A 21,916-nucleotide genomic window follows, 5' to 3' on the forward strand; every position below is an offset into this window, starting at 1 on the left:
GGTCTAACACCATCGGGCTGTGGCGATACTTGGTATGTGTTGATTGACTTTGGCTGAAACTGAAACAGCATAGGTCCTCCTTTTTATGCCCCGTATTCAACTCATAGGTGTGATCCTCCATTCTGTCGTCTGTAAAGAAAGCAGAATGATGCCAACCCCTCAAGATTATTTTACAAGTTAAAGAGATCATCCCTGGGGGAAAGCTTTACCAAACTGTGAAGCACTCCACCTGCTCTGCTGTCTTTGCCAGAAAACCTCACAGGCTAGGGCAATGCTCTCCATCTTTTTCGGCCACACTATGCAGGAGGAATGACGCTCCCATGTGTATGTAACACCTGCCTTCAGGGAGAACAGTTTTGAGCGATCCCTAGTGCACCAGTTATAACTTCACCTCTTCTCGCTAACTGAAGAATGCTCACTGAACAGTGAGCCAGACTCTCGGCACTTACAGGGACAGCCTTGGCTCTGTGCGTTTTGGGTTTTTTTTCTAAGTTACCATTTTAAAATTCCACTATCTAGCTGTTGTGATAGGAGGCTCCTCCCCCAAAAGCACGACACTGTACCTCAGAGGCTGTTGCCATGCATCTCAAGGGTTCACAGGAGCCCTTTAATTTGGGGGAAATCCTGTGCCCGCTCTTTGGGGGCACCCGGAGACCAGTCTGGGAAGGGACCAATAGAGCATGCCAGAAACCTGATTGCCTTTTGAACTCATGATTCTGTGTGACTGTTCCCAGGAGACAAGACAGACAGGGCTCTGTCTGGGTGTGATGATCCTGTTACTCATCCTGGGGATGCGTTTTCTATATTATATCAGTGGGAGAAATGGTGGTGCCCAAGGGCATGTGCTGGCCCCTCCCTGCACAGGAGGTAATGACCCTCCCAACACACATCTGTGCATCTGCCCTGGTGGTCGGATTTTTAATGGCCTGCCCTGCTCACATTCTCCCAGTGACACCACACCCATTTTTCTTAGAGAAAACACTTACGCCTTCCCTGCTTGACGTTTGAGAGCAGTGTTGCCACTTCACCCCTCCTCACTCCAGGGGTGGACACTTGGAGGCCTGAGTGGGTGACGTGATCCATCCCCATAATCCCAGCTGACCTCACAGTGGCCCTTGGGAGTTTTCAGGCAGCTTGAATCTCTGCGCCCTATTCCCTGTTCTAGCTTGGTCAGAATCAATGTGATGAATGTTCTTCCAGTACAATTTCTTTATTTAAAAAAATTGCATAGGGCTTCCCTGGTGGCACAGTGGTTGAGAGTCCGCCTGCCGATACAGGGGACACGGGTTCATGCCCCGGTCCGGGAAGACCCCACATGCCACGGAGCAGCTGGCCCCGTGAGCCATGGCCGCTGAGCCTGCGCGTCCGGAGCCTGTGCTCCGCAGCAGGAGAGGCCACAGCAGTGACAGGCCCGCGTACCGCAAAAAGGAAAAAAATTTAAAAATTTTTTAAAAATTGCATAATAATACATGAATATATTCTTATTGTAGAAGAATCCAACAATACAGAAGTAAAATGTGAAAGGCAGCTTCACTTCCCCCTGACACTTTTCCCTTCCTAGTAACCTCTCTTTTATTTATACCCATATGTGTACATATATAAATATATAGTTCTAAAAAGTGCATAAATGGAATCATGCTATATGTAATGTTCTGGAACTTCATGTTTCACCATGTAATATGCCTTAGTAATCTTTCCATGTCAGTACACATAGATCTACTGTATTCTTTCTGGTAGTTACATGGTATTTTATTTTAGGACCATCCTATAATGTAAGCAGTCATTCAGGGTCCACGTTCACTTTTCAGTTCCTTTGTTATAACAGACACTGCTTTGGTGAATACCTATCTATCGGTCTATCGATCTATCTAGACCCGTGTGAGTAGTTTGGTTAGATAGAATTTTTAGAAATGTACATGATAGAATTCCTGGGTCAAAGAGAGGTACTTCTTTAAATTTTTGGATAGATATTTTCATATTACCTTCATGAAAATGTTCAGTAATGTACATTCCCATCAACTGTGTATGAGAGTACCCACTTCTATGCACCTTCTCCAATACTGGATTTTTTTTTTTTTTTTGGCAGAACTGTGCGGCATGTGAGATCTTAGTTCCCTGACCAGGGATCGAACCCGTGCCCCCTGCAGAATCACAGAATCTTAACCACTGGACCGCCAGGGAAGTCCAACGCTAGATATTTTGCATCTTTAACATTTTTGCTCATAGGATGGGTAAGAAGGATGGTATCTTGTTGTTTCAGTTTACATTTTGAGGATTCTTTCAACTTAGGTGATGCAAGTCCACTTCATATAAATATGGGAAATGATGGAGTGTTCAGTGAATAATACTGGGGTAGTTGACTGTCTATTTGCAAAAGTTACAAATAGACAACAAAAGTAAATTCAAGTGTTTTAAAGATTGAATATATTTTTCAAAAATATAGAAGTTGTATAGACATTATACAATTTCTTAAGCTTTGGAAATGAGAAGGCTTTTTCCTAGCGTGGTATAAACATAGAAGTCATCAAAGAAATGACAAACGAGGACATTAAAAATATTTTAAAAATATATAAAGCTATGGAAAAATTATTCACAAAATAAGACCACTGTCTTTCTACATATATAACTGATAAAGGGTTTATATACTAACATTCAAAGAATTTCTGCAAATCAAATAAGAAAAAAACAAGTATAGAAACATAAATTACTGGATTTCCCTGGTGGCACAGTGGTTAAGAATCCGCCTGCCAACGCATGGGACACGGGTTCGAGCCCTGGTCCAGGGAGATCCCACATACCTCAGAGTAACTAAGTCCGTGTGCCACAACTACTGAGCCTGCGCACCACAACTACTGAGCCTGTGTGCCACAGCAACTGAAGCCCACATGTCTAGAGCCCACGTTCCACAGCAAGAGAAGCCACTGCAATGAGAAGCACACACACTGCAATGAAGAGTAGCCCCCGCTCGCCACAACTAGAGAAGGCCCGCGCTCAGCAACAAAGACCCAACACAGCCAAACATAAACAAATAAAATAAATTATTTTAAAAAAAGAAAGAAAGAAACATAAATTACTATATACAATATGCAAATATTTTCTACAATTTTCATCCAAGAAATTAAAATAGTACTGAGTGTGATGTTTGATTTTATGTTTTCCACTTTGCTGGGCCACGGTGCCCATATGTTTGATCAAACGTTGTTCTAGATGCTTCTGTGAGGATGTTTTTTGGGTGAGATTTATGTTTAAATTGACAGACTTTGAGTAAAGTAGATTCCCTTTCATTAACGTGGGTGGGTCTCTTCTGATCAGTCGAAGGCTTGAATAGAATAAAAAGCTGACCTCTGGGCTTCCCTGGTGGCGCAGTGGTTGACAGTCCGCCTGCCGATTCAGGGGACGTGGGTTCGTGCCCCGGTCCGGGAAGATCCCACATGCCGCGGAGCGGCTGGGCCTGTGAGCCATGGCCGCTGAGCCTGCGCGTCCGGAGCCTGTGCTCCGCAACGGGAGAGGCCACAACGGTGAGAGGTCCGCGTACCACAAAAAAAAAAAAAAAAAAAAAAAGCTGATCTCTCCTGAGCAAGAGGGAATTCTCCACCAGACCTCACCTGCATCATCAGCTCTTCCTAGTCTCCCAGCAGACAGCCTTTGGAGTTGAACAGCAACTTCTTCCTGAGTCTCCAGCCTACTGGCCTCCTCCATCAGATTCTAGACTCACCAAACCACAACAGTCATATGAGCCAACTCCTTAAATAAATCTCTTTCGATGTATATACACTTTGGTTCCATTTCTCTGGAGGGCCCTGACTAATACACTGATTTATTAAATTTTAATTAAAAAAAAAAATTAAAATATGATATTTTTCCTTGTTGGCAGGATTATGGAGTCTTATAGACTATTAGGAGAGAGAAGATTGATTCAGCCAGGGAAGGTAATTTGTCAATATTTATAAAAATTTCAAATGTATATACTATTTAATACAGCAGTACCACTTTCAGGAAATGTACAAATGCCCAGCATTTATGTAAAAGGATGTTCCTGGTAGCATTATTTATAATAGTGGAAAATCAGAGATTCTTTTTATTATTCATTCATTTGTTTATCAAATACCAAATGCCTGCTCTGTGCCAGGTTCAGTTTTAGGCACCTGGCTATACCGTAATGAGTAAAACAGACATGATGACTGCTGTCAAGGGCTTCTCAGTCTAGAGGGAGGAATCACATATGAAACGAACAGACAAGTATGTAAGTCAAACTGTCACAGCACCTCAAGGGAGGTGAGGGCTACTTGAAATTGGGTGATCAGGGAACGTCTCTCTAAAGAATGACATTGGAGAGAAAACCTGAAAGAAGGGGATCAGTCAGCCAAGCAAAGTGTGAAGGAAACTGTGTGCAGAGATTAAGAGCTTGAGGTCAGGCCTGCAGAGTGATATCAGTGAAGGCGTCGCAGGAGCCTGGAGAGAGAGTCAGGGCCAGATGGGCGTGGTGTGAACTGATCGCGATGAGGACAAAAAGAAAGACTGGGCTGGAAGCTTTTGCAGTAGGCCAGGTGAGAGGTAACGGCTGCCGTGGAGTTGGAGAGAAGTAGATTCATACAGGATATATTCTGGAGACAGAACCAGGAGGACTTGATGGTGAATTGTATGTGGGTGGTAAGGGAGAGGACATCCAAAATGGCTTCCTGACCACTCTACGCCTATCGGGAGGGCTAAAATAAAAATGCTAAAACACCCCCAAGTGCTGGCAAGCATGTGGACCACCTGCATCTCTCATAGATTGCCAGAGGGAATGGAGAAAGGTACAGCCTCTCTGGCCAACAGACTGAAGGTATCTTAAAAAGTTAAACATACAATTACCATATGACTCAGCCATCCTTCTCCTGGATATTTGACCTAGAGAAATGGAAACTTATATCCACACAGAAAACTGTGCATGAATGTTTAGTGAGTGAAAGAAGCCAGTCTCAAAAGTTTAAAATTATAGGATTTCGTTTTCGTGACATCCTTGGAAAGGTGAAACCATGATGATGGGGAGAAGATCTGTGGTTGTCAGTGGTTAGGGGTGAGCGCAGGATGGGACTCCGCCCCCTTTTTATTTTGATCGTGGTGTAGTTATAGGAATCTATGTGTGTTAAAATTCACAGAACTGTACAGCTCTCCCTGAAAAAAGTTCCTTTTTAAAGTATGATTATTTTAAAAATAAGAAAATTAAATTGTTTAAAAAAAATGACTCCCAGGTTTCTGGCATGGGCAGAAAGGTAGATTCCACCATTTACAGAGGTGGAATAGGCTGGGCGATGGGACCAGATTTGGGGGATGGAATGAAAAGTTCGGTTTGGACTTGTGAAGTTGGGATGCTCCCTGGACACAGCTGGATACAAAGGAGTCTGGGGCCAGAGGTAGAGATTTGGGAGTCATCAATGATTAAAGCCATGGTAGTGAATTAGAACACCCGGGGAGGACTTCCCTGGTGGTCCAGTGGCTAAGACTCCAAGCTCCCAACGCAGGGGGTCTGGGTTCGATCCCTGGTCAGGGAACTAGATCCCGCATGCATGCCACAACTAAGGAGTCCGTGAGCTGCAACTAAGGAGCCAGTGAGCTGCAACTAAGACCCAGCACGACCAAAAAAAAAAAAAAAAAAAGAACACCTGGGGAGAGGGTGTAGGGCAAGAACAAAAGGGGAGAACCTTCCAGAACAATGAACAATGCCTTCCAGAGAGTGGGGGCAGGAGGAGGAGCCAGGGTCGAGATGGAGGGATCCGGGGATCGTGGGGTATTAGGAGTGCGTCTCCTCTGACTGACTGTCCTCCAGGGACCTTCCCTGTGAGGAGGGCTGCTGAGGTAGACAGGGACTTCTAAATGAGAACGAGGGACTCATAAGAATGATTTTAGAAAGTCAGCAGGTCTTTGCGGCTGTTTGCCATCAGATCTGGGAAACATTTTTCTCTGAGCCGCGCTTATGGCAAAATGACACTTCCTCCTGCTTCCTTCCCTACCCATCCATCCTCAACACCTGAACCCTCCTCAACCTCCACTGCTGCAGAGGCCACAAACTGGGAGCCTAGGAGCTGTCCACAGCCCTCGGTTCTGGTTTGTTTTCACCACACACAATCCTTTCACATTTTGAATGGGTTATCAGCTTAAAAGAAGATCAAATTTCCAAAACAGCAGCAACAGCTGGATCTCCAACTTGAAAGACTGGAAGGTATGGCAACATGGAGTCCACAGCCCTGCGTGGTACCAAGACAGGAGTTGAATTCAGATGGGCCGTGCACTGTCCAGGCGGCCATAGGCCTTACTGCTCCCTGCGGATCTCCAGCGTCAAGAGCTGGTTGCCATCGATCACCTGTTTGCACCATGGTGTCTGCCCTCTTGTGTAACCTGGGTTGTTCCACAGCCGTCCGAACTGCTGCAGAGTGTGGCACGGTGAAAGCAGACGCCTGCTTGACTTATTGAAACTTGAGAAGATTTTTTTTTTTTTTTTTGAGAAGATGTTTTTGATGATGGTATGTACACCTATCATATGGGCCCAGAGGTGAGGGGTTACCACATTTTTAATCAACTTCTTTTTATTGAGGCTTAATTTGCATCTTAGCATCCATTTTAAGCATAGAGTTCACTAAGTTTTGACAAATCTGTGTGACTCCTACCCCAATCAAGTTATGGAAGATTTTCCATCACCCTAAAATGTCCCTCTGGTATCCCCCCCAGCCAATCCCCTCCCTGTCACATCCACAACCCCTGACAACCACTATATGCTTTCTGTCCCTTAAAGGGGTTCTGGTACCAATTCCAACCTGGGGTGTCATTTCCCCCACGCCACCAAGCAGTTCCCCTGATACCAGCTGAGTGTCCTACAATTCAACTCAATTCTGACACTGTCTACCCAGAGAGAGTGAGTCGCTTCCATGCCCTTTCCCAGCACACCGCTTTCCCCAAGTTGCCACCCAGAAGCCCCCCAGAATCCATCCTTTCTGGTTTTTATGGTGGCTTCATTTACAAAGGTAAGATGGATTAAATCATTGGCCATTGGTGACTGATTCAACCTCCAGCCCCTCTCCCATCCCTGGAGGTGAGGGGTGGCAGGACTGAAAGTTCCAACCCTCCAATCACATAGTTGGTCCCACCGGCAATCAGCCCTCATCCTTAGGCGGGGATCCAAAAGCCACCTTATTAGCTTAACAAAAGACACCCTTGTTGCTCTCATCACTTAGGAAATTCTAAGGGTTTTAAGAGCTCTGTGCCAGACATGGGGATGAAGACCAAATATGTATTCATTATCAATGGCAATATCACAGTCAGAGGCTATACTGTTATCTATATGGGCAGGTTGTTACTTTTTATTGCCAAGTAGTGTTCCGTTGCATGGCTACATCACAGATTTAAAATCCATTCTCTTTTGATGGACACCTGGGCCGTTTCCAGTTTGGGACTATTATGATTAAAGCTGCCCCGAATATTTGCATGCAGACTTTGTGTATAGAGAGAGGCTCTCATCCTCCTGAGTAATACCTAGGAGGACCCTGCTGCCCGTAACCTCAGAAGTGATGCCTCCAAAGCCCTCCTGTGTCTTTGAACTGGGCGATTCCTCACCAGGCTGGTTGGCATGTGGTCGGCATGCAGCAGCAGGAGTGCTGCCGGTACCGGCAGTCGGTGCGAAAACCTGCTGGCCTGTTTGTTCAGTTCACTTTGCAGTGAACTTTCCTGCTTACTTTTTTTTTTTTTTTCTGGCTGACCTCTTGATTTACAGCAAATAATTTGCTCGTTTTCCAAAGCGTAAGCAAACAAGGAGTTATTTTAGTGGAGGCTTTTAGGGAACACCCTAGAAGAGTGGGTTGTGCTCTAAGCGTAGAGAACTGCTAGAAAACAATTATTAGGAAGGGGTGAGGGGACAAGGGAATCGGTGAGTTGCAAGCCCATGATTGTGCATAAATTACAAGTAGTAAATTAGGTATCCAGGAACACATCTCCTCATCTTCATATGGGCAGGGCGTGTGTGATGGTGACTCCATGGGTACGAAGACTGGGTTGCTCTCCTGTTTCTAAGAACACTGCGTAAGGCCAAGTACCCTGCGCAGGGCCAAGTACCCTTCCACAGGGAGCACCGTTCATAATCTCCATCCCACTCATTCAATCCTTTCTTGTTTCCATGGCAATCAAGATCCCATATTGGAGAACAGTATGGAGGTTCCTTAAGAAACTAAAAATGGAGCTACCATATGATCCAGCAATCCCACTCCTGGGCATATATCCAGAGGAAAACATGGTTTGAAAGGATACATGCACCCCAATGTTCATTGCAGTGCTGTTTATAATAGCCAAGATGTGGAAGCAACCTAAATGTCCATCGACAGATGAATGGGAAAAGAAGATGAGGTACATATATACAATGGAATATTACTCAGCCATTAAAAAGACTGAAATAATGCCATTTGCAGCAACATGGATGGGCCTAGAGATTATCATACTAAGTGAAGTAAGTCAGACAGAGAAAGACAAATATCATATGAAATCGTTTATATGCGGAATCTAAAAAAAATGATACAGACGAACTTATTTGCAAAACAGAAACAGACTCACAGATTTAGAGAATGAATTTACGGTTATCAGGGGAGAAAAGGGGGTGGAGAGATAGATTGGGAGTTTGGGGTTGATAGATACATAGTGCTATATTTAAAGTAGATAACAAACAAGGACCTACTGTATAGCACAGGGAACTCTGCTTCTACTCTGTAATAACCTAAATGGGAAAAGAATTTGAAAAAGAATAGATACATGTATGTGTATAACTGAATCTCTCTGCTCGACACCTGAAACTAACACAACACTGTAAATCAACTATACTTCAATATAAAATTTTCAAAAATCTGATAACATGGGAATTTTTATCAATAAAAGGAGGAGAGCTTGCAGTGGAGACTATCAGATGATACTCGACCTTAGAAAGTGCCCATCCAGTGTTCTGTTCTTTGTCTTGTAGTGCTATGTCCATGTAGCCCCAGCCAGCCAGCTCTCAAAAGCCCCCTTCTGAATCATGGGGTGTCCCAATATTTTGATGCCAGAGCTACTGACTGGAACCATAAGAAATCTCCCCTAAGTACAGCCATAATAGGTAGGATAAACACTAAGATTTCATAACTCCTACAAAGCAAATAGAGTTTAGAAATTCCAGGATCATAAAACAAGTTAAAATAAAAGAAGACATCACTGGGTAGTTTCCAGTAGGATATAGGATGCTGAGGTACAGCTTCTTATCCATTAGAGTTAAGATGCGTTTGGCTGCAAGTTAGAGAATATCTGGCCAATAGTGAGTCAGCCATAGGGATGATTGGAGGTGGTCATCCCAGCTCAACAAGTTCATCAAGGGCCCAGGCCCTTTCCATCCTTCTTCTCTGCCACCTTTAGCTTGTTACCTTTCTTCTTCAAGTATGTGGTCTTACGGCCCCCAAACGGTTGCTGTAGCTCCAAGTATCATATCCTCACGTAAAATCTTCCAGACCAGGAAGGGAGAGGGCAGCTCCTCACACATCTGTCTCTTCTAGTAAGAAGGACTATCTTTCTCAGAGACCCTCAGCAGACTTCTTACCATTTTTTGGCTAAAATTGGGTCATGTGTCCATCCTGAGACCAGTCACCGATAAAGGGGAAGGAGATTGTCATGACTAGTTCCAATTACGATTCAACCCCTCGGGCTGGGGGATCTGCAACTGGGGATGATTGGTTTAATTGTCTCACTGTACCCTTCTAGTCTGAATTCAGTAAAATCACTCTCTTCCAAGAATATTTCTCTACCCCATTTCCTCTTCTGTAACATTTTCTCTCCCCTAGTTCCATGCCTCCAGCTCCATGCACCTTCCCACTTCCAACAGTGTTTATCAGATTTCGTTCATTCTAGCCAATTCTTCTCCTGGTATGTGACCCCAGCATCCTTCTCCCAGAATATGGGCCACCATCTTGATGCCCTGATCTCCCTCCATATGATTTTTCAGAACTGGCCTTAAAGAGAACTCAGCAAGCTTCTCACTTCTCTTTGCAGAGTTTTAGCTGCCACAACTACCTGTATTGCTTTGGCCTTTTTTTTTCAACCAGAGGGGTCATGTGAGAGAGAGGAAGGTAAAAAGTTGAACACTTTCTCACACTATTTTACTCTATTTGTTTCCCCACCCTAGCCTCTGTCTTTCACCTCTGATTCTCCTCTCCCAGAATCTATGGCCTGACTTTTCTACCACGTCTCTTTCTAATTCCTTTTTTTTTTTTTTTTTAGCAGTACGCGGGCCCCTCACTGTTGCGGCATCTCCCGTTGCGGAGCACAGGCTCCGGACGCGCAGGCTCAGTGGCCATGGTTCACGGGCCCAGCCGCTCCGCGGCATGTGGGATCTTCCCGGACCGGGGCACGAACCCGTGACCCCTGCATCGGCAGGCGGACTCCCAACCACTGCGCCACCAGGGAAACCCTCTTTCTACTTCCTATTGCTGCTCTGCTTCTTCCTTTTGGATGATTTTTGCAACTAATTTTGCAGACTCCCAGTCTTCTTGTTCCTACCTACCCCCATCTGTTCTTCACCTCCCACCCCCTCTCCCCCAACCCTAACCTGGTCTACTTTTTGCCCCTTCGCAGGGTCCAAGTGAAGCAGATTTACTTCTCCTGCTTTGCATCACAGCTTCCCTTGCCCCACCGGGCACATACACAGACTTGCTAAACTATCCTAAGATTCTGGTCACAGGTGATGTATTCAGCTCAGGAAAAGTTATCAAGTCAGCCACCTCCCTGTGCCTCCCTGCTTCCTGCCTGCCCCTCTGCCCTACTCTGACTGACACTGGTTCATGGATAGTCTGAGCTGCAGTGGTTTCAACACTCACGGCCTTCAGTCAGGCTGCGGTGGACCATCTTTGCCAATTTCTTAATGACTTCTTGAGTGGCTTTCCTAGGCTTCTGGTCACGCTTGGTGATTTAAAACTCCTAGCCTCCTCCCCATTCTCCTACGAACTGAGACTTGACCTGTGGCCCAGGGAACCTATGGCAGAGATGAATCTAGTCTACACTTCTTCCCATCCTTCTGGGTTACACTGCCCTAGGTTTTGTGGGGGGACACTTCCTTCTAAGAGGGAAAGGTTCCTACTCCCATGGCCATCAATGACTCCCTTTTATAAACCTTTAAAAACTTGTTTTGTTAATTAACAAAATTATACTGCTAAGAGACCTAGTTCTCTAAAAATCACAGACTGGGAACTCCCTCGTGGTCCAGTGGTTAGGACTGTGCACTTTCACTGCCGGGACCTGGGTTCGGTCCCTGGTCAGGGAACTAAGATCCCACAAGCTGTGTGGCATGGCCAAAAGAATAATAATAATAATAAATTTAAAATAAATAAATAAAATAAAATCACAGACTGTCAGCAACGTGGCTATTTGAAATCCCATCAGTGAGAATGGAATCCCATCATTCCTCTGCTGCTTGCAGGCTCTGGGCGGGAACCTGTGACACAGAGAAGCAGCCTTGCTTTTCAGCCCCCCCAGCATCAGATAAGGAGTTTTCAGGCACGAAATTCTACCTTTATCTTTATTTTGTATTTTCCAAAGAATCGGACCCTGGGTCTACTTCTCAGCCCAGGCCTGAAATTGACCTCTTTCCACCCAGGCCTGCTGTGCTTTGAGCCTATCAAACACAACTTCATCAAAGCATCACCTCAACGTCACCCTTACCCCAAACCTCTAATAACGCCGTCTCTTCTTTCGTGAGATGCCCCACGCTTCCTCTGGAGTGTGGTCTCCTTTGCTCCAGCAAGAAAATGAACTTTGCTGGACTGCAGTTGTGTGAGACAGGCTTCATCACTCTGTGAGTGAGGAGACCTGTTATCTAGCTCATGCGTTCTCAGAACAGGCAGTATTGCTCCCAAAGATGTGAAAATTAGTTCTGGGGGAGCCAAAAAGTCTTACAGTGGTTTGTGGCCTTCCAAAAGGCACACACACAAACAGATACATGGTATGTCTGTTGTATCAAAATTTCATGGGCAGGGAGGGGAAGGTACTGAGTAGGAGGAAAAGATCCTAGAAGGCTCCTTGAGGGAACAAGGATACAAAAGTTTGAGCAACAGTGCTTTAGCTAATACTGAATAGCTTTTGGTGTCTGCTGTGAGTCAGGTACCCGGATGCTGGCTCTCTTTGGCAGCTAGAATTGAGTTCTTCTGACCTCGGTCTTGGGAGACCCAACCTGGTTTGACCTCTCCCAGCACCCCAGAACTCCCCCACTCAGCCCTGTTCCTGCGATGCCCTCATCCACGGGAGCCTCATACCTGCTTGGTCTGCCAGATGGGGAGAGTGCCTGGTGCCCCGTCATTCACACAGACGCGCCCACACCATCTCTCTGCCCGTCTCCCTCCTCTGCTTAGATGGGCACAGGGCAGCTGCCCCAGAACACGTGCTCTACTCCTCGAGCACCCCTTTCCCTTGACTTCCGAGAGATATGGAGAACACGACAACTCTGCCCTCACCACCACCCAGCCTCTGATGACTTTTCATCCTCCCCACCCGTCAGCCTTCAGCGTACACAGACTGGGGTAGGGGTGGGGTCCTGGGTGACAGCAGGGGGCAGCAAAGCCAGCTGAGCTGCCTCTTCTTCCTCGGTGTCAACTCTGGGGAGGAGTCAGACTCCTGTTCTCCATGGCTCTCTCTGGAATGCGGGGTTTCCAACTCTTCTTTGTCCTCACTCGTGGGTCCTTGCTAGCACTCCTGGAGCTGCAAGACTCCACGTCACCACTGTGCCCTTTCTGAACCACTCAGACCCATGTTCACATCAAGGTCTGAGTGCCTTAGGACAGACAGATGAGCCATGGGACAGAGGGAGAGCTCATGCCTTCATCTCTGTACAGAGACGATGTCTCTCTCCCTCCACCTGAGACCCAGTCCCCATCCACAGCCAGTCCTCATTCCCCAGCGACCTTAACCTCAGGGAGAAAACAGATGCTAAAGACGTTAGTATTGAAATCCCGGAAGTTCTGAGCGCAGCCATTTGCACACAGTAAGTGCACCATAAATGTTTTCGAACTAAAGCTGACCGGGACTTCCCTGGCGGTCCAGTGGTTAAAACTCCGAGCGAGCTTCCACTGCGGGGGGCGCGGGTTTGATCCCTGGTCAGGGAACTAAGATCCCACATGCTGTGCGGTGCGGCCAAAATAAAAAAATAAGAGACTTCTTGGTTTGTCATTAAAAGAAAAAAAAAGAAAAAACAAACTAGAAAAAAAAATAATAAAGTTGACAGTGCGAACAGGCGCCAGCATTTCTCTGGTTGCTTTCCCGGGGGAGGAGGCCCAGACCGATGCTTTCTAATGCGCCACCCCGCAGTGGGAAACGAAAAATTACTAAGTGATCACACTTTGATAAAAACACCTCTTAAGAGCACACACTTGTCTTTGTAGTAACCCGAAGTCAACTGGGCTAACTAATTCTCTTCATTTATTTTTCTTCCAAGAGGGTTTCTTTACTGGGAGGAGGATGTGTCTACACAGTCGATCTGCTTTGCATCTAGTTACGCTTCTCATTGTGGCCTGTTTACATTTGTCCTGAGGTCAGACTGCCTCAGCTGACTCTGGAAGTTCGGCTGGGCCCAGTCACGGCAGATGACACACAGCTGGTGGCAGAGTGGCTCAGGGACCTGAGTTTCAGAGTCAACTAATTTCAGCTTCCAGGCCTGCTTCCATCACTTATTGGCTATGGGATCTCAGGTGAGAGACTTCACCTCGCCGGGCCCATTCCCTCACCTGTAGAACAGGAAGAGTCATAGTACCTGCCTCACGGCTACTGAGAAGATTAAAGACGATGTCAGGCTAAGCCCTTAAGATGGGTTCGCTATTACTTTTATTCTTCTGATCCAAATCCTCTCCCAGCAACTAGGCATCTTATAGTTTAACACTTCTCCTTCAGAGTCTTCGTGTTTTATCCTTCCATCCATCAACACCACCTAAGGTACACTCACATACACCACCCACACACACCATAAAAAAAAAAAAAGATTAAGAAAAAACCATTCTCTTTTGCTTGCTACCAAGTTTATTCAGGTAATTTTTCTTCTGTCATTTTTCATGAATGTCCCTGAAAGTCTGAATTTATTGAACAGTGGAAACTTGCTGGAAGAGCGCATGTCACAGCAGGGTGCTCCCTCATTCCTGGAGTCCTGTGTCCCCATTCCTGCCCAGCTGAGTCGGTAGTTCTGAAGGACAGATTCTTCCTCTCTCCTGTCCCAAGTCACTGGGCAGCTCCCTCAGACCCTGGACGCTGCTGTCAGCTCCTCCTTCACCTTCAGCAAAGCCCAGGAGCTCGCCTGCTGCCCCGGGGAGCTCCTTATTCTCCAGAGTTCTCTCTCACTGTGACCGCCCCCTGAGCGTGTTGGGGCACGAGAAGGGAGGGTAGCGTGGCGAGATCAAGAGCTGGGCTAAGGCTGGGTACCTGCTCTGACCCAAACAGTGCCCGTCCCCAGCCTGCCTCTCCCAGGTGCTGCCTGACTTGAGCTTGGAACTGCCCCAGGGATGATCTGTTTTGCAGGCCAGTCCACCTGGCCACCCGCTCCAGAGCCCCCCTATATGTTAGACAGCTCCTGTGGCGGCCCCTCTCCTTCACTCTTCAGTGTCACGCTGCCTTCCTGCCACCAAGGGCCACAGGCTCCAGTCAGCCTCCCCAGCAGCCCCTGGAAGTCAGCTTGGAACCCAGACGATGAGAAATAGTAAAGGGTGTCGACACAGGAGTTCAGGGTGTTGAGGGGCAGCACGGAACTTCTCCACTTCGGGCTTTCACCCTGGGTGTAGCCCACAGCATGGGACACGTTGTAGGGCCCAAAGCAGACGAGAAAGTTGAACAGCATGGCTGCTGTGAGCCTACCACCCTCTTCCGCCGGCGCTGGCTGGCTCCCTTAGCGGGTATGCACACCGGGCGGCTATAGCAGTAGCTGGTGATGAGCAGGGGCACCCCAAAAGGGACCGCAGCCATCTCCAGCTGGACAGGCAGGAGAAAGGCCAGCTGATCCTTCCGGAATTCCAGGTAGCAGGTCCCACCAGCTGATCCTTCCAGAATTCCAGGTAGCAGGTCCCGCCAGCTGATCCTTCCAGAATTCCAGGTAGCAGGTCCCGTTGATACCCTGGGTGGGGGAGGAGCGCCCCGAGAATTCAGTGACATAGACCACACTGCAGTGAGCGGCGGCCAGGAGCCAGCAGGCCCTGCTGACCAGGCCAGCCTGTCCCGGCCTTGGCTGGGTCTGGTACCAAACGGGGTAGGCCACGCTCAGGAAGCACTCATCGCTCACAGCTGCCAGGCAGAGGGACGGGAGATAGATGGTGGTGAAGAAGAGGAATCTGGAGAAGGGGCAGAAGATGAAGGGCAGGGGCCAGCGCATGCCTTCACCACGTGGAATGGCAGGAAGAGCACCAGTGTGCGGGGCCGATGGGGTCAGGTTCAGCAAGAGCACGCGCACGGCCGCCGGACAGCGCTGCAGCTGGTCCACGAGGATCACCAGGGGCTCCAGCTTCAGGGGAAGCCCCGTGAGGAAGGTGAAGAGGTACATGGAGCAGTGGAGCCCGTGATTGCCGAGGAAGAAGGACCGGTCTGAGCTGGTGTTTGTGGTCATGGCCACTAGCAAGAGAGGGACAGAGATGACAGTCTGGGTGGGCGTCTTGCACCATCCGCTTCTCAGCTATCATAAGGGAACGTCATCGCCAGCCTCACTCCCTCATGCCCCCAGTGCTTTCCCCAGCGGGGTCAGCCTGCCTGTCTTCCTGGTCATAGCCTGGCTCCTATCCCTTTCCTGTCCCTCTCTTCCTGGTCACACCCTGTCTGCTGTTTCCTTTCTCTAAGCACCAAGGTGCCGTCCACAGAGCCCCTCAGGGTCCTGTGCTTACCTGCTGCTTTGAGAACCCAAGTTCTCTGCCGCTCAGCAACTCGCCGGCTCCTCTAGAACAAGTCCGGTGAGCTATTATCTGGCAGAACTGATAAAAACCTGGCAGTGCCCATGATGTCACTCACTGCCGAGCAATGGCACAAAAGATGCCGTTAGCTCTGTGAGCAGTGCCGGCCCAGTCCACAAAATGAGGGGCAAATTCCACGACCGCCTGCGCGCCTCGCTCCCCAGCAGCCTGAGATGGGACGAGCAGACAGCGTCTTCTTCCCTCTGATCCCCTACTTGAATTGTATCTGCTCCTCTAGAATGGCGCTCAACCGGTTTGCCTTGTTGTAAGGGTAGGAAGTGTGATACAGTGCTGTAGAGCTTGGGCTCTGGAGCCGGGGCTTGGGTGCAATGCTGGTCCTATCACTTACTAACTCTGTGATTTGGGGCAAGTGACTTAAGCCCTCTGTAGCTCTGCTTTCTCATCTATAAAACAGGGATAGTCATAACCAATCTCATAGGCTTGTGTACCTTAAAGCGTTAATATGTGTCAAAGGCTAAGTTAAGTGATAAGTACGGTGAGCCCTTGACAGATGCCGTCTGCCAGCCACTCGAGTGGGCTTGTCTCTGGGCTGATAGTAATAATATTAACGTTGGTGGCAATGATGATGACGACTACCTTTCAGTGGGCACATACTCCATGGAAGACCCACTGCTTCTCAGGGCATCACCTTATGTCTTGAAATCCTCACAGTGGGGAAGTGATTCACTCCAGGTAATACCGCTTGTTAAGTATCACCACCAGGATTCAAACGTCTGTCCAGCTTCAGAGAGTATTTACTTATTCATTCAAATATTTATGGAGTGCAATGAGATACCATTTCATACACCCACTAGAGTGGCTATAAACAAACAAACAAAAAAATCAGATAATACCAAGTGTTGGTGAGGATGTGGAGAAATGGGAATCCTCATACCACGTAACCCGATTCTGCTATAGGTATCTACTTAAGAGAAATGAAAACATATGTCCACGCAGAGACTGGCTCATAAATGTTCATAATAGCATTAGTCATAATAACCAAAAAGTGGAAACATCACCTAGTGGTCTATCAGCCAATGAACGGATAAACCATGTGGTATAGTCATAAAATGGAATACTATTTGGCAATGAAAAGGAATGAAATACCCATGTATACCGTAACACAGATAAACCTAAAAACATTGTGCTAGGTGAAACAAGCCAGACATAGAAGACCATGTATGTTTCCATTTTTATGAAATGTCCGGAATAGGCGAATGTGTAGAGACAGAAGGTAGATTCCTGGGGGCCTGGGGACTGAGAGTGGAAATGGGATTAACGGTAAGTGAATATGAGGGATCTTCCTGGGGTGATAAAAATGTCCTAAATTGGACTATCGTGATATAATATAATCCACACCTTGGTAAATTTACTAAAGATCACGGAATTGTACATTTAAAGTGGGTGAATTTTATGATATGTAAATTTTATCTCAAATAAGTTGTTAGAAGTACAGCAGTGAAAAAACAAGAAGTACAGCAGTCTCGGGGCGGGGGGGGGGTCTCAGTGGTGGGAGGATAATAAAGACATCAATAACACAGAGGCTGAGAGCCCCTGGAGCAAACAGCGCAAGCAGAGGGAACGGGGGCGGTGCACAGGCTTGACTTGCTGGGGCACTGGTAGAAGGTTCAGGGCCCAAGGGGCGAGGGTCACCAGAGGATGCTGGGGGTGGGTCATGCGGAGCCCCAGGGAGGAACTGAAATCTCCCCTAAGTGGAGGAGGCACAAGTCACTGGAAGATGTGGCCCGTCACCAGCAGGTGCTCCGGTGCTGTGGAAGGGAGAGTGGTTCTCGTGTTACAGGAGGAGCTGCCTGGGCTGGAGTTCGGCCTTCGGCTGAAATCCTCTGATGTCACCACTGCGCAGAGAACAGACTTGTTTCTGGCTTCGGCAGAGCCTCAGACAAGTGACTGAACTTCTCTGGCCCATTTCCATATTTTTAAACAGGGATAATAAGACTTCTTTGGAGGGCTGTTATGAGCATTCACTCACTCAGCAAATATTAACCACAAGCCTACCGTGTGCTCGGCTCTCTGCTAGTTGCTGGGGATATATCAGCAAATGAAACAAAAATCCTTGCCCTTGTAGACAGTTTTTTTTTTTTTTTTTCTTTTTGGCTGTACCACGCGGCACGCAGGATCTTAGTTCCCCGACCAGGGATCGAACCAGTGCCCCCTATAGTGGAAGTGCAGGGTCTTAACCGCTGGCCCTCCAGGGGAGTCTCCCCTTGTAGACATTTAGGCACGAAAAGAGATAATTTGTGTAAACCAGTTCGTGCTTGTCAGGCACGTAGCTGCCACTTTTTTGCTTCTCTGTGTTCATGTCTTTATCGTCATGAGAGGAACGTCTGTTTCCTACTCCTCGCCTCAGAGCAGACGCCCAGACTTTTGGCTCTCACGGCCACTGTCCCCTGCCCACTCTCTCTCGGGTTCAGGGTGCTACCATTCACCTTCGCCAAAGGGACCACAAGGACAGGCGTTAACCCTGATACCCCAAGTTTTCTAAATGTCCCCTGATCCTCCTGGAAGGATCACATCCTATGTCCCCCCCCTTCTTTGCTGTAGGGTGTCGGGTAAATTTCTAAACCCCCGTAAAATGAAGATGACCACAGCTAACTCATGCAGCACCTTAGTGCAAATTAGGAAAAGGTACACCCTGCAGGTGAGCACAGCCCAGCACCAGGGTGCACTGCTTGAGGAGTGCCTTTGTTCAAATTAGAATAAGTTGCTGCTTCCCCTGGCTGGAAGCAGTCCCAGGCCAGGCCCACGGCTTGGTGAGCAAAGCACAGGGTAGAATCTAGTCGGTGTTTGCGCCTCTGCCTGACACCCTCTTGCAGTGAGCAGTCTGCTCATCGGTACAGCAGCCGCATGGCTAAATCAAAGGAACGTGGGAGGATGAAACGAGACAACACTTGTAACGCACTTGGCATGGTGACTGTCACGTATATTTCTGGTATTGCTGGTGTTTTCCCTTCCCCCGGCATCTTTTCCTACCAGCGTCCTGTTCACAGTTCTAATGCTGCCCCCTTGTGGGTGTCACATGGTATAACAGTGTCATTACCTTGCCTCCGGCCTCTTATTCAGAAATTCAAAATGGTCTTTCCTAGGAAATGATTTTGGAGTAACAGCTCCCAAAGTAGACCATCAGAGTGGCGGCAGTTCCTCTGGCTTAGAAGCAGACCTCCCTCCCTCCTTCCCCACAGGGCACACTGGCAGTCAGGCCAGTCAGGACGCAGAAAAGGAACGGACAGAGGTGGGAAATCACGCAGACGTGTGCCGAGGCAGCTTACCTTCCTCCTGTGACCCAGCTCCAGGCCTCCATTCTTTCTCCACCTGGGATGCCATCTTCCGCCAGGCTCAGTTCTTCCCATAAGTGGCTCCGGGGATGCCCCCCAGGCAAAACCGCCCTGCAGTTCCTTTGGAGCAGCCCTCGCCAGGCGCCTGGAGAAGCAGTCTGGCTCTCCTGCTCCCTGCCCCTCCCCCATGCAGTGCTGACTACTTCTGGGACGGCCCCCCGTTTGTTTTTGCCCCACGTGTTGTCCCCCGGCCAGCGACCCCTCCCAAGTAGCCGGTCACCAGTGGGTTGAGCACCGCGCTCCACGCACCTGTAATGAGCCCCAGCTTCCGCCAGCAGCCTCCGAGGCTGGGGTGCAGGAAGCCAGCCACGTTGGAGGCATTGTAGGGTCCCAAGCAGAGCAGCAGTGTGAGCAGAGCCCCACCGGCCACCCAGGCCGCCTTGAGCTTCCGTCTGTGGCTCAGGCCTGAGCGGGCCAGTGCCCGGAGGCAGCCCACGTAGCAGAAGGCCGTGATGACCAGGGGCAGAAAGAAGAGCAGCAGAGAGAGGCTGAAGCGTGCGGGGCCCGCCAAGGCCGGGTCCCAGGCCTCCAGGCAGACTGGAGAGCCGTTCACTGGCGTGCTGATGCCCAGGGAGCTGGTGGTATTGTCCAGCCAGCCTCCTGGAGCCTCCAACCCAAAGACCAGCCCCAGGTGACAGAGGACAAGGGCCCATATGGCCACACACACGCCCCAGGAATAGCGTGGCCTCCGGGCGGCTTGGTAGCCCAAGGGGAAGGCGGCTCCCAGGTAGCGGCCGACGCTCAGGGCGGCCAGGAAGCCCGCGCCCGCGTAGAGCGGAGCGAAGTGGACCAGGGCGAAGGCAGGACAGAGTGAGGCCGGCAGGGGCCAGGCTCCCCCAGCCAGGGCCTCCGCCGCCTTCAGGGGCAGAGACGTCGCCAGCAGGAGGTCGGAGCAGCCCAGGTGGAGGGCATAGACCAGGCTGGGGGTGAGGCGCAGCCGGGCGTGGGACACGGCGCCTGCGATGGCCAGGGCGTTGAGCGGGAAGCCCAGCGCGAAGGCGGCCATATAGAGGGCGAAGGAGAGCTGCGGGGGCAGGTGCATGGGGCCCCTCGTGCGCACCACTGGCGCCCTGCCCCCAGATCTCAGGGCCCGGAAAGGGGGCTCCCAGAGTCACAGACTGGTTTCAGCACTTGCTCAGGGTGCGAGAAGCCATCTAGTGGGATAGCTGAGGAGACAGACGCCGGTAGGGGGAGGTGGCCTGGATTAGAAGCGAGGACCACTAGCCGTCAGTCCTCTGTTTTCTCTCCACCATGTGCCCCCTTAATTGAAGCGAGCGATTGTGGTGTAACGGGAGGAGACGGAGCACAGGCGCGCAGGTCCCAGAAGAGGGAAGGCCTCTTGCTTTCTGAGACTCTGGGGAGACAAGCGGTGGAGAGAATTCAGAGCAGAGTTGAGGGACTTCCCCGGCGGCCCAGTGGTTAAGACTTCGCCTTCCAATGCAGGGGCTGAGGGTTCAATCCCCGGTTGGGCAGCTAAGATCCCACATGCCTCGTGGCCAAAAAGCCAAAACATAAAACTGAAGCAATATTGTAACAAATTCAATAAAGACTTTAAAAATGGTCCACATCAAAAACATCTTTAAAAAAAAAGAAGAAGAAAATGAACAGAGTTGATCCCGACAGTATGTATTTTTCTCAGGAAAGGAAGCTAGATTCCTGTGTTCACACCCCTTCCCCAGTTCCCTGGAAAGAGAAGGAGCTGTTCCCCTACAGCAGGCAGTGCGGGGCTGGTGGCAACGCCTAGCCGAGGGGAAGTCGGGGTTGTAGGTTGTAGCAAAGGGCAGGAGAAGGAGGTCTCCCGGGGAGAGTCCAGGGATAAGCGAGGTCCCACTGGTGTCACAGGGAATGACTTTAGCCAGCTTCAGGGGTTCCCCCTAAGCGGAGGCTTCTGGGGATCTGGGGAAAAATTGTGGTGGGGAGAGAAGCCACAGAAAGAGGGACTCACCTCTTGGTGCTGCCAGGTGTCTCTGAGGCTCAGGAGTCCCCTGAGGGAGGGTGGCCAGGATGGGCAGTGAGCCGGAAGGGAGAGAAGGGCGGGGAGGCAGGGCCATTAGCCTGAGGCACTCACAGCCTGGATGAGCAGCTAATGGGGCATCTCAGAAGGAGGTGAGGGTCCAAGATGATGCAAACACAGGAAGGGCAGAGGTTAGAAATGTGGGCTTTTCCTGGGGGGAGTGAAGAGTGCGTAGCCAGCACCTTTTTTTTTTTTTTAATTTTTATTGAATATAGTTGCTTTACAATGTTGCGTTAGTTTCTGCTGTATGTCAAAGTGAATCAGCTATACATATACATATATCCCCTCCTTTTTGGATTTCCTTCCCATTTAGGTCACCACAGAGCACTGAGTAGCATTCCCTGTGCTATACAGTAGGTTCTCATTAGTTATCTATTTTATACATAGCAGTGTATATACGTCAATCCCAATCTCCCAGTTCATCCCGCTGCCCCTTTCTCCCCTTGGTGTCCATACATGTGTTCTCTACGTCTGTGTCTCTATTTCTGCTTTGCAAATAGGTTCATCTGTACCATTTTTCTAGATTCCACATATATGTGTTAATACACGATATTTGTTTTTCTCTGTCTGCCTTACTTCACTCTGTATGACAGTCTCTAGGTCCA

At 48.9% G+C, this 21,916-nt stretch overlaps 2 protein-coding genes across 2 annotated transcripts; both read right to left on the reverse strand.

The window, feature by feature from the left end:
• Nucleotides 1-14,566: 14,566 nt before the first annotated feature.
• FFAR3 (free fatty acid receptor 3) lies at nt 14,567-15,607 on the reverse strand. The gene is given in 3 exon segments (XM_030874548.1): nt 14,567-14,859; nt 14,862-15,047; nt 15,121-15,607. Coding segments are annotated over 3 exon segments (966 nt in total).
• Nucleotides 15,608-19,436: 3,829 nt separating this feature from the next.
• Nucleotides 19,437-20,339, reverse strand: FFAR1 (free fatty acid receptor 1). Its single transcript, XM_030874759.2, has one exon. The coding sequence runs from the start codon at nt 20,337-20,339 to the stop codon at nt 19,437-19,439; it is 903 nt and encodes a 300-aa protein (XP_030730619.1).
• Nucleotides 20,340-21,916: the final 1,577 nt, after the last annotated feature.

Source organism: Globicephala melas, chromosome 19 (genome assembly GCF_963455315.2).
Source record: "Globicephala melas chromosome 19, mGloMel1.2, whole genome shotgun sequence".
In the NCBI taxonomy this organism is placed as follows: domain Eukaryota; kingdom Metazoa; phylum Chordata; class Mammalia; order Artiodactyla; family Delphinidae; genus Globicephala; species Globicephala melas.

Bases quoted from the DNA above. Each gene is read 5' to 3' on its own strand.
- FFAR1 (XM_030874759.2), bottom strand. From the start codon at position 20,339: ATGCACCTGCCCCCGCAGCTCTCCTTCGCCCTCTATATGGCCGCCTTC.